This window comes from Mytilus trossulus, chromosome 8, assembly GCF_036588685.1.
Source record: "Mytilus trossulus isolate FHL-02 chromosome 8, PNRI_Mtr1.1.1.hap1, whole genome shotgun sequence".
NCBI lineage: Eukaryota > Metazoa > Mollusca > Bivalvia > Mytilida > Mytilidae > Mytilus > Mytilus trossulus.
This window is the reverse complement of record NC_086380.1, coordinates 52534494-52548006: the sequence shown is the minus strand read 5'-3', so window position 1 is coordinate 52548006 and position 13513 is coordinate 52534494. Positions and strand designations below refer to the sequence as shown.

Genomic DNA, 13513 nt, shown 5'->3' with positions numbered 1-13513 from the left:
TTTACAAAATTGCTCGTTATATCCTTCGCATGATTTGTCCTATTTTGACCGAAGTGATATGAACGCTCCATATGAGAGTTATTTCCCCTTATGCATTTGATATAAGTGATATGCATTTCTATCTTGTAAACCATAAGTGCTAGAGACCAAGGATCTTTTGATTTGAGGTCCTTTGTCCAAAAAAAATTAAAATTAGGTCAAGGTCAAAGGTCAAGGTCAAATTCTAAATTTTGATTTTGGCTTATTTTCACTCTTTTTCATTACCTTTATAAGATTTTGACAAATTATTTTTACTAAATTGTTAGTTGCGACATGTCGTAACTTATAAATTTTGATTGGAAGGGTGTGTAGACAATAAATGGGAGTTTTTGCCCCTTTTATATTTAGAATTATGCGTAAAGGGATATTACTCATGAACCATACATAATACAGACCTATGGTCTTTTGATTTGGAATCCTTGGTTTATGACCTTAAAATATAGTCAAGGTCATAGGTTAATTGGACGTTCTAGATTTTGACCTTTGCTTGAAATTCATATTTATACATCATTAAGCCATAGGAACTTACATTTTCAACTGAATTTTAATATTTTCATATCAAAATAGATACTCATTAGTTGAACAATTGGTTTTTAATTGTTATTATTATTATTATTTTTTCTTCCGCCAAGTTTTTTTTCCTTCGCAGTTTTTTTGTTTCGCAAGATGTCGCTTAGACATATGGTATATGATATCGAACAGTTATTACGCTTTTGTAACTGACACCGCGTAACCAAAATCTTTTCAATGTAAGAGTTATCTCCACGAACACTTGTGATCGCTTAATATTCGCAACCGTATAAGAAACCAACAAATTTATTTAACCAGATTGCTTGTTATATCTTCAGGATGATTCGATTTATTTTGACCGAAGCTATCCGGAAACTCCATAGGAGAGTTATTTCCCCTTTTATATTTGATATAAGTGATATGCATTTTTAACTGGAAAACCATAAGTGTTAGAGGCCTAGGGTATTTTGTTTTGAGGTCCTTGGTCCAAAAAAATGAAAATGAGGTCAAGGTCAAAGGTCAAGGTCATGACTAAATTTTTGATTTTGGCTTTTTATCTCTTATTTTCAGAAATCTTATAAGATATCGACAAAATATTTTCACATAATTGTTAGTCGCGACATGTAGTTACACATAAATTTTAGTTGAAAGGGTACGTAGACATTTGCTGCGAGTTTTTCCCCTTTTATATCAGTCTTTTATATCTTTTATCAGTCGTATGGTAATATAACTCATTAACAATATAAAGTAAAGACCTAGAGTCTTTTGATTTGAGGTCCTTGGTTCATGACCTTGAAATTGAGCTCAAGGTCATATGTTAATTTAACATTCTAGATTTTGACCTTTGCTTTTACCTCATATGTGTTCATGTTAAAGCTATTAGACTTTTAGCATTAAGTTGCAAGCAGTATTACGTTGAAAAAGCTAACCGGAAGTGACCTTTTGTAAACCAGAAGTAGCTATTTTTGTAATAAATTATTGTAAAAGTATGTAAAACCATATATTTTTGGAATCAGCGTCAAGTAAACTATCAGACAGTACCGGAAGTAACATATTTTGAACCGGAAGTAAAAAATTATCTCCCTTATTTATATCTTATTGTATAGAAACCTTATATTTTTGGAATCAGCATAAAATAAGTTGTCATTTGACGCTGAAATTGACATTTAAAACCAAATGTTCATATTTTCATATAAAAAAAATCATTACTGGTGGAAAGACCATCAATGGTTCTCTGAACAATTGCTTTTTAAGTATCTTTGATTCCTTTAAAATCTTATTGATTTTTGAATAAGTATGTCTTAGTATATCAGAAAGATTCGACCCGTAACCCGTACGTTAGTGTGTTATGATAGGTGGTGCTTGTGGTTTTATATAACAGAGGATTTAAATTTAAAAAAAAACGATATGAAATTGTTCCCACAAAGAGACCAACGGTACGTCCAAAATCCAGAAGTCAAAGAAAACATACTGACAACAAAATGACATAAACTAAAAAATTATTATGATTATTATTATTATTACAATTTTTCTATAGCGGTAAATCTAAAACAATATTACTCAAAGCGCTTTACATCACATGTTAAACGAAATATACACACAGACAGTGATAAAAATATAAAACATGAACCCACAAAATAAATATTTAAGTGTTCAAACTTTTCTAGATAAAAAGGATTAATAATGTGGAATTTTTATCAAAAGAAGTGGAAAAGGGACGAAAGATACCAAAGGGACAGTCAAACTCATAAATCTAAAACAAACTGACAACGCCATGGCTAAAAATTAAAAAGACAAACAAATGAACAATAGTACACATGACACAACATAGAAAACTAAAGAATAAACAACACGAACCCCACCAAAAACTAGGGGTGATCTCAGGTGCTCCGGAAGGGTAAGCAGATCCTGCTCCACATGTGGCACCCGTCGTGTTGCTTATGTGATTACAAATCCGGTAAATAGTCTAATTCGGTAGGTCACATTCATGAAAGGGAAGGGATTGTAGTTACGACGTAAAGAACATATCCGATATCATTTGTGAAACGGTTATTCCATAACGGTCAACCAACTCGTGATGGCGTCCGTAAAATTTACGAAGGGATGATTTCAACTTCACCATTTAGAACTCTTGGTTTAATAGCTTCCTTGTGCGCAGTAACCCTCTATCAAGAAAATCATGATAGGAAATGCAAGCACGGGAATATCATATCAATTGGGAGATATATACCCCGTATGCAGGTGCTGCTGGAATGTTGCTACTTAGAAATGGAAAGTTCACAATTGGAAAGCTGAAATCATCTCTTTTGTCGTAAAGTTTTGTTTTCAACCGACCCTCATTGTCAATTTCTAGATGTAAGTCAAGATATGAAGCCGACTTAACTGTATCTGTAGTATCCTTTATCTCCAATTCGATGGGATAGATGCGTTCCACATAGTCATTAAATTTTGAATTGTTAAGTGAAAGAACGTCATCTACATAGCGGAAAGTAGAGTTAAAGGATATTGCTAACTTCTTATCTTTCTTCCTAAGATGTTCCTGCATGAAGTCAGCCTCATAATAATAAAGAAACAAGTCGGCAAGTAGAGGGGCACAGTTTGTTCCCATTGGGATGCCGACAGTCTGTTGAAAAACACGTCCTCCGAACGTTACAAATATGTTGTCAATCAAGAAATCAAACATCTTGATAATATCGGTTTCAGAGAATTTTTTGTTTGAATCAGAGTGATTCTTTACAAAGTATGATTTATCCCTCCCTAAGTTAAGATACTTGTATCTACGTTGGCCATTCTTTTTTATGAAGCAAAGTAATACCAACTCTTTCAATTTGTCTTTTAGTTTGGAATGTGGAATACTTGTGTAAAGAGTAGAAAAGTCAAATGTTTTAATACTGTTACAAGATGAAAGAGAGTTAGATTGTATGTACTCTAAAAGATCTTTGGAATTTTTAAGTATCCACATCTGATTCACGCCACCTCTAGAATAGGCAGTTTCACAATAACTTTGAAGCCCGTCTTTGATTGCTGATAAAATAGATGTTAATAATTTAGAAAGAGGTTTCGTGGAGCACTTAGAAGACCCAGCAATATACCGTTGTTTGTAATGACACTTATGTAGTTTAGGTATCCAATACAGTGATGGAAGATCCAGTTCTTCATCTTTGGTTGATTATCCAGGATTTCCTCTTTGGTAAGTGTCGTGAGGGTATATGTTGAGTTTCCAAGTGAATTGTCTATACCTAATTCGTTTATCAAGCAATTAATGTAGTGACTTTTACAGACAAAAACGATGTTATTTGGGGCTTTGTCTGCGGGGACAACAACATATTTATCATGGAGGTCGGATGGAATATATATATCAATGAATCAAAATTAAAAAAAAACGAGTAAAAAATTATACTGAATAAAGTTGGTAAAATAAATAACCAAAAAAAAGTCTAAAATAAGATTGCTATTACAAATTATCAAATATAAGTAAAAAAATTGAAAACGTATTCAAAAGATGGAAAAAGGAATATTACCATGTAAAAAATATAATTACTGAAATGAAAAATATGTGTGCTACTAAAGAAAAAACATACAGTGTACATATTATAAATGAAACATATCTCCAGTTAAAATAAAGGTTCGATAAATCAAAAGCAGGCTAACGTCTATGGCACAATGTACACGTTTACCATACATTGGATAGAACTTAAGGCTTAGTAACACTAATTCAAAAGCAAGGGATACGCTCATGTGCTTCAGAAAATTAATGGTGTCTACATAATTTAGCTTTATTTTACCTTTTCTGTTTACAATATCCAATTTCACTTGTTAAATCAATAATAAGTTCATAGAAAAAATTGGTACAGCTAATATGAAAATCAGATTGAGATATTTATGATTGGCTCAACGATTTAATAAACAAAACATAAGACACAATGAAAGGTGACATTAACATAGCCATTTATTCTTCATCCTGTATACCTTATTCTCTTGATTGGGATCTATACTTGATGTTTTGAGTAACAATTTGACCATTGCGAGGTCTCTACTCCAAACAGCTTTGTGTAAAACAGTGTTACCATCCTGTAATAAACAGTTGTTATTTTTACAGTTCTTTCCAATATATCTTCTGTTAAACATTCAAATTGTATTACGGGTATATGTTATGTTGTCAACAATTCGTTGGTATCTAGTTTGATCTCACTCGAATATCAAATTGAATGTTTATTTTTCTTCATAAAAACAATCACTGCCCCAACAACAAATTAATTAAATAGATATAAGAAGGTGTGGTATGAGTGCCAATTAAACAGTTCAACATCAAAGTCACAATGTTAAAAAGTAAACCATTATAGGTCAAAATACGGTCTTCATCACGAAGCTTAGAACCACATCGAACAGCAAGCTATAAAGAACTCCAAAAATGACTAGTGTAAAACCATTCAATATGTCTGTATGAATGACTAATCCATCTTCTTACAACTTAAACTGCTTTACAATTGGATTTTGTAATAGTTATTATGATAGGAAAATTTCGTGAAAAGTTATTATTAACGTTAAAAAATATTAACATGTATGAAAATATCAAATGTGTGCTTGTACCAATGATATGCATAATTAGATGTATAGACAAATACATAGAGAAGGATAAATATAAAATGATTTGCTTTTTTTGTCTCATTTTATTCTCCACCCATAAGTTAGAGTGTTATTATACGTGGACTCTGTGGGTTTATGTAACAAAGGACAAAAGTTGAAAAAAAGATGACAAATTGTTCTCCTGAATGTATGACAGAGTCGACCCAAAACCATAAGTCGAAAACAAACTGACATCAAAATGATAATCTTAAAAACGTTTACCACACTTTGAAAATAAATATAAGACTGAGCGACACGAACTTAATTCAAAAGCACGGGATACGCTCATGTGCTTCAGAAAAATAATGATGTCTTAGCTTTATTTTACCTTTTTACAATATTCAATTTAACTTTTTCAATGAATTGTAAGTAATTGTAAGGACAGATTGGTATAGCTAACATGACGTAAATGTTTGACTCAACGTTTTGATAAACATAACATATGACACATTTTTGTGCTGATTAAACTTGGTTCCATCTCACTCGAATAGCCAATTGTATGTTTTCTTTTCTTCATAAAACCACCATTGTTCTAACAGCAACTGAATAACATAGTGTACATTGTAGATGACATTGCATTCCTTGAAAGTATTGTAAGTCTGTTTCCCTTTAAGGGTAAAAAGATTAGTTGTAAGTTGTTACTTAAATGTAGATTTAGGCTGATAATTGTTTAGGTCGGGTACGCAACGTTTGATAATTGTCGTAAGTAGTACATTCCATACCTTATATACTTGCTTAGGATCTATAGATGTTCTTTCTAATAACAATTTTAAAATTTCGAATCGTTCTTCTTCTGCAGCTATGTCAAATGGAGTGTTCCCATGCTAAAAAAGAAATGTTGGAAATGTTACGAGGTTCATTGAACTTAAAGGGAATGAAGAAACATGTACAAATCATATCTGAATTATGTTGAAGGGAATAACTCATTTTGATACTTCAATAAAATAATGCACTATAACTCAATTCAGAATATACAATATAAAATAAAATTATGTTTGTCTAAAATGTTTTAGTACATTGCGTTTCTTTTGAAACAGTACATTTGCATTAATCTTATTTTGTAACCCTAATAAACAAAACATGATCATGGTCAGGTGTTTTCAGCTATCATCTAAATTTCAAAAGATTGCAAGTTTTCTAATCAAAGTTTGGCAGTTGTCTTTGTACTACTCACTACTCACTACTCAATTGCCTCAGACCTTCATTTATATATTCTGTTTTATCCAGGATCACTGTGGTAGTATTTTTATCTGCTTTTCGAATAACTATTTTTTCGTTTCGTTTCAGGGAAGAAATTGCCGAAAAAAGACTGAAAATTATCAATACTTAAAGAGATCCGCATGCCACCCATCCTCTCCTTTCAGAGGCATAATTAAAGGAGAAATGCTTCGCTTTAAGAGATTTACGAACGATCCAGTAGATTTGCAAGCAATATGCGTTATTTTCTGAGCGCCTTATTAAAAGGGGATATCCCAAAAATGAAATTAAGACTGTTATGCAGGAAGTGACTGCAAAACAAAGAAAAGACACATTAATGGTAAAGCCCAAATCTGTATTACAGTCGCCTCCCTTGGTATTCTCCACAATGTTTTCAAGACAGACATCACACATAAAGAACAATATCTTAAAAACACTGGGATAAATTAAAGGATGACAAAGAGGCAAATTTTTTATTTGATAAAAGACCTCTGTTTGCTTTCCGTAGGCATAAAAACTTGAAAGACACAGTAACATCAGAAACTCTGTGTAATTGATATGTTGCAGATTATGAAAATAGATTCTAAACTTTGTTCGTTAAATTGACAAACAAGGTTAAGTAGATAAAGAGTATAGAAAAATATTAGTCAGACAGATCATGAGGTATCGAGCCCCTAATAAAATTACAGTATTTTTATAATAAGTGTCACTATGCAATGTCCTAGGCCCCTGACGGTGGACATGGCCATGGTCAATTAGTTAATTCTAATTGGTCTAAATAGATGTTCGAAACACCTTCTGATCTATGGAGTTTGGGTGCTGAGATAGGCTTTGGCAACGATTTATTTAAATTAGTATGTTTAATGCACTTGTATATAGGTACACCAGCATTTAAAAGTGTCTTACAATGAATGCATAAAGGGGTATTAAATCAATTCAGGCTTGTAATAAAAATCAAAAAATTAGTTGTATCATAAATATCGCCTTTCTTGACAATAATTTTCAATACATTTAAATGAAGTCAAGAACAAAGAATGAATTGATATACAGTCCAACACATGGAATGTCATCAAACAGAAAGCTAAAGATTAATTATTAACATCCTATATATACATGTATACTTAGAAATTTTTTGAACGATTTTACACAAGTCCGTGTGAATTGATTTTTTCCAGCATCACATTGTTTCGATTGGAAGTAAAGAAAATTTACAACCTTTGTCCCTGATATCCCACCTTTCTTGATGTCAGAGAGAAACTTTAAACATGATCAACAATACAAGATCTGCAAATTAGTTGATATGAATAAAATCGTAAGTCAAAAACTTTTGTGGAGATTTTGGGAGATTTGCCTTTCAATAACGACATCATAAATATTGCATCTCTGGGTGTCATCATTCAAATGCTATAAGTATAAAGGGACAAAGTTAAAACAGTAACAGTTGTAAAAACTCGATTTACAAATAAGTCACGTGGCTGAAATTGTCAGTCGCCTTCATTGATGATTTTTACCAATTTTTGCGAAGTTTGCTAAATAATGGAAACCACATTTTCAAAAGTATGTAATCGGTGTTAAAAGGTCATAAATCGATTGAGAAAAAACAAATCCGAGTTACTAACTAAAACCGAGGGAAACACATCAATATACATAAAAACGAACTATTAGATAACAACTGCCATTTTTCTGACTCAGTATAGGACATTTTAAGAAAAAAATGTGTTTGAAATTGAATCTGTCGCTAGACAATCCTCTGCGCTTTATGGCAATGTTAAATATGCCGCTAAAATGATCACATCACATGACGGGAATACAATACAAATCAATGGAAAAATAGTGGGTTGAACCTGAATTTGTGGCTAGCCAAACCTTCGCACTTTATGGAAAAATTCAATATTCCGCAAACTGACAACATTACATAACAGGAATACTATACAAATAAACGGATAAATACCGATGACAGAGAAATATCTACAAAACTAATATAAGTTAGAGTACATTTCGACATGTTAACCACAGAATAACAACAAATAAATTAAGAACAGTTCACAAAAGCAACTTCAATGAATTATGAACTGTATATCTGTCACACGACTGTTTCAACGCCAAAAAGTAACGTCACATGTAAATTTCGAAAAATTAAATATAATTCTAATTAAGTTATTTGATATATTTTATATCAATAACAAGACTATAAATATAGAATTGTGTAAGTAATAGTGCATCAAACTATGTCGGCCTTTCTTCACAATCGAATTGTGTTAAACAAATAAATACCGTCTACATAGTTACTATCATCTAAAATCATACAAATGAACTGGTTGATTAATTATCTTTACATAATAGTAGAAAAGAAAGAAAAATCCATACTACAAAAGGTAAGAAACAAAACAATATTCGATCAGAATTACAAATCAACAATTTGTAGCTTAATACATGAACGCTGGATAAACAAATACCGAGACACATCTTATAGCAATGCGAAGTCACACTCAGCAAAAACGTCATATTCGGGAACAAGTCACGTTTGGTACTTAAACGACTAGACGACGTAAATTGTAAACACAATCTAAGACATGTCCTAAAATAGTTTAGACATAGACACAACTTAGATGCATGACTTTTTTATTAGTTGTTAGTGGCTTTAAACAAGCTGTCAGTAACTGCGAGTACTCTCAGATCTGTACTTAGTGTCTGTTGTTGTTGGGATGTAAAAGCACTACTGATTATTTGTTCGGTCTGATGTTGTACTGTTAAACCACTCTCCCAGGGTACGGGAGGGATGGGGTCCCGCTAACATATTTAACCCCGCAACTTTCTGTATGTATGTGTCTGTCACAAGTCAGGAGCCTGTTGTTCAGTGGTTGTCGTTAGCTTATGTGTTACATATTTGCTTTTCGTTATTTTTTTGTACATCAACTAGCCTTATAGTTTTCACGTTTAAATTGTTTTACATTTTTTTATTTCGGGATTGTTTCAACCTGACTATGCGGTATTGGCCTTGCTTAATATTGAAGGCTGTACGGTGACCTATATTTATAAATTTCTGTGTCATTTGGTCTCTTGTGAAGAGAGGTCTCATTGTTAATCATACCACATCTTCTTTTTGGTATATACATCGTATGGATCAACTAATTTATATTAGTATCCATAAAGTTTACGGAGTTTCATTTTTAATTTTTTCTCATCGTGACTTTGTTGGGGTATTCTGCATGAGGAACACAATCCTGTATACGAAGTATTTATAGTATGAATATCCACGAGCAAAACGTTTCAACTGAGTTATCTCAACACCGACGAGGGGGTAGAGGGTATTCTACATTTTAAAATATCAAACTTGGTGCTAAAGTTTTTAATTGCTTATTCAAAATCAGTTTCCAGTGAGTCTATACCCCCATGACCAATCAGTGGTGTGGTCTATTACTGAAATGGTCATTCGACTAAGATATGCTTTAGTGTGGCCAGGGGACCTCAAATTGCGATTGAAAGGAAGATCTGGCTTGCATTTGTAGTCCCTACGATGGCCGTTATTTCTTATGTGAAATGGCTTTTCTGACTCGCTAACATACTGTTTTACCACATTTACACTGTAGATGACAAACAACATGTTGTAGTAACTGTGACTTAAATACTAACTCGATTACAGATATAAACTGAAGGGAGAAATTAAACTTGATAGTTTAATAAAGCCGAATAAAGCTTCAGAAACGCCTTCACAAATTGACTTGATAAAATAATAGAACTCTTATAATATAATATGTTCGTATAAAAAAATGAAGACCTTTCTGTGATGATTCTGACTTTGATAAATGTTCTATATTTTGCTTGGGCAATGACCACATCATAGATCACTGTTGTACAACTATGTATAAGTAACCAGCTATGAACTATGTCTATTCTATTGTTTGCAGAAATAATGTGTGTTATATACTTTTAACAAAGACTCATTATGCCAACATGTACAATTGTAAAACAAATATTAACGCACGAAATTTCAGAAATGATTTCTTTCAATAAAGTAAAATAGAAAAACTATGTAGATATAAAAATATGTAGTTTGAGTGCCAATAAAACAGCTCTTCATCAAAATCGCAATTTGAAGACCATTAAAGCTCAAAGTACGGTACTCAACACGGATCGCTGGCTCACACCGAACACCAAGCTATAAAGGGCCCCACACATGACAAGTGTAAAATCATCCAATATGTCTGTATGAATTACCAATACATTTTATTTCAACCTAATATGAATTATGATAGCAAAAGGAAGCAAATAGTTGTTAATAAAGTAAAAAATTATAAATATCTATAAAAATATAAAATTGATGGTTGTGCCAATGATCATACATAATGGGATGTATAAACAAATACATAGCAAATGATCATTAAAGTTTGATTTAGCGTAATCCGTACGTTAGCGTGTAATGATAGATAGACCTTGTTGTTTTATGTAACAGAGGATTTGAATTTGAAAAAAAGATATCAAATTGTCACATGCAGATACCAAAGGTACTTCAAAATCAAGAAGTCAAAGAAAACATACTGACAACAAAATGACGTAAACTAAAAAACACACGGTTACCATACATTGGATTGAACTTAAGACTTAGCAACACGGATCTAATTCAAAAGCAAGGGATACGCTCATGTGTTTCAGTAAATTAATGGTGTCTACATAATTTAGCTTTATTTTACCCTTTCTCTTTATAATATTCAATTTCACTTGTTAAATTAATAATAGGTGCTTAGAAATGATTGGTACAGCTAATTTGAAAACCAGTTTGAGGTTGGCTCAACGATTTAATAAACGAAACATATGACACAATGAAAGTTGACAACACATTAACATAGCCATAAACTTTTCATACTTTATACCTTATTCTTTTGATTAGGATCTATATTTGATGTTTTGAGTAACAGTTTGACCATTTCGAGTTCTCCACTCCTAACAGCTGTGTGTAAAACAGTGTTCCCATCCTGAAATAAACAGTTCAAATATTAAAAGTCCTTCCCAATATTACGCTAAAAAATTAAATTGTATTACAGATATCTAACGGATTAGATAAATAGAATAAATAGTAAACAAACTGACAACAAATGACATTAACTAAAACAACAACGTTTACCATACATTGAATATAAACTTACGACTGAGAAACAAGGATCTAATCCAAAAGCAAGGGATACGCGCATGTGCTTTATTTTACCTTTTCTTTTTACAATTTTCAATTTCACTTGTTTAATAAATTGTAAGTACTTAGACAAAATTGGTACAGCTAATATGAGAACCAGTTTTAGATGTAAATGTTTGCCTCAACGATTACACGAACATAACATATGACACAGTGGAAGTTTGCAACACATTAACATAGACATACTCTTCTAATACTGTATACCTTATTCTCTTGATTTGGGATCTATATTTCAATCAAAGGTCATTGTTTACCCCAGCTCTCTCCACCAAATAATACTGGTAGCCATGATGTGGCTACTGTCACTAAACGTGTTATTCAACATGTCTCTCACCAACAAACCAATGAACCAACAAATCATTTGTATCATTGCGGGCAGACCTCAAGACAGAGTTAGCAGAGAAGGCAATACAAATAAGATAAGATGCATCAACCAAATGTTATAAAAATTTACACAACACATATCATGTGGGATATTGGGTGGCGTCACTTGAACAATTTAGGTGTTATACCCATTTATGGACATACAATTTGATGAATTTTTAGTTTCCGTTCTCTTAGTTTAGTTTTCCTCAACCAAATGATATGAAACTTAAATCACTGCTTATTAACTCAAAACACAGATTAAGTTCGAAATTGGATGAGGTCAAATTTACAGTTTTGGAGTTATGTCCCTTTATAAAGAGAAAAAATGTTGAGTCTTCCTTATCGTTCTCTATTTTTAGTTTGCCTCAGCCAAATGTTAAAAAAACCTATATACCATGCGTATTGCCGCATAAAATATACCATGCGTATTGCCACATAAAATATACCATGCGTATTGCCACATAAAATATACCATGCGTATTGCCACATAAAACAGATCACTTTGAAAATTGGGTGGCGTCACTTTTATCGTTTTGGAGTTGTATGCCTTTTATAAACATAATAATTGCACTTTTACAATTCTTTAGTTATGTCCCTTTATATCTTGATAAATATGATATACAAGCGAGGGCATCATCTGTGTTTCATAGGCACATTATTCGTTGATGTTTTGTCTTTTTTGCCTGTTATCTTGAAAACGATAAAAGAGAAAGAGAAACATTTAATTTGATAGATTAGCAGCAGCACTAGATCTGCTTCGTTGAAATCGTCATCTGATTTTCATTACCGTTATTGGCCTCTAAAGACGATTTTTCTGTGTGTGATATTGTAGCTTATATAAAAAATACCACATTATAGCAAAAGGAAACTTAAAATTCAAAAATTATTAAGGAAACACAATTACAAATAATTTTACATGGTTAAGATATATCATTATAAAGTATAGACTTTTTGAGAAAGGAATTTGCTTATAATTTGCTAAAATGAAATTTTTACTATGCTTTTTTTCAAAAATATAATAAAAAGGATGGGTCACCGTGCTATTTAACAAGCTACGAATTGTTGAAAATTGCATAAACTTGGTTAGATTGTTCTTGAAAAAAACACACTGGTGTGCATAAAAAAAGTTCTTTGGGGTAGAAATTGAATAATTGTGAGAAGATAGGTCTTATTATACGTATATGTTTTAAGAAAATAAAAGGCAGCAATGGTGTCACTGAATTTGTTTCCTTGCTACAAGTAAAAATTAAAAAAGTTCCCTATTAGTCCAGTTTATTTTTTTTACTGAAAGAGTAATCTCCCCTTACATGACTCATTTGAAGACAACAAAGATTGTAATTACAAACAAAAATGATATTTGTTAAAATATTTTGAAAAATACAATAAAATCACTAAGTTTTCTTTAAATAAATAAACAGCCTAAACATTAGATTCCAAATAGGTCTCCAAATTTGCAGATTTGGACAAATAATTAGACCGAATTGTACTGAAATTGTACAATCCAAGATGCCGGTTTACCATGAATCTATCTTAAATTCATTCACGACTATACCACGTTAACACCACGCTGTTCAAGACCATAGAACG

The 13513-nt window shown here is 31.9% G+C and overlaps 2 protein-coding genes across 2 annotated transcripts in view; both read right to left on the bottom strand.

Annotated features, from left to right (window-relative positions):
• The window catches only part of LOC134727751 (ankyrin-1-like), a 619083-nt gene that overhangs the window by 497257 nt on the left and 108313 nt on the right, over nt 1–13513 (bottom strand). The window lies entirely within an intron of this gene.
• The window catches only part of LOC134681482 (uncharacterized), a 68833-nt gene that overhangs the window by 48886 nt on the left and 6434 nt on the right, over nt 1–13513 (bottom strand). Inside the window, exons 2-4 of the mRNA XM_063541118.1 lie at nt 11244–11345; nt 5898–5999; nt 4519–4620 (exon numbers count right to left, since the gene is read on the bottom strand). Of these exons, the coding sequence (XP_063397188.1) occupies nt 4519–4620; nt 5898–5999; nt 11244–11345 (306 nt within the window). The remainder of the gene's footprint in view (nt 1–4518; nt 4621–5897; nt 6000–11243; nt 11346–13513) is intronic.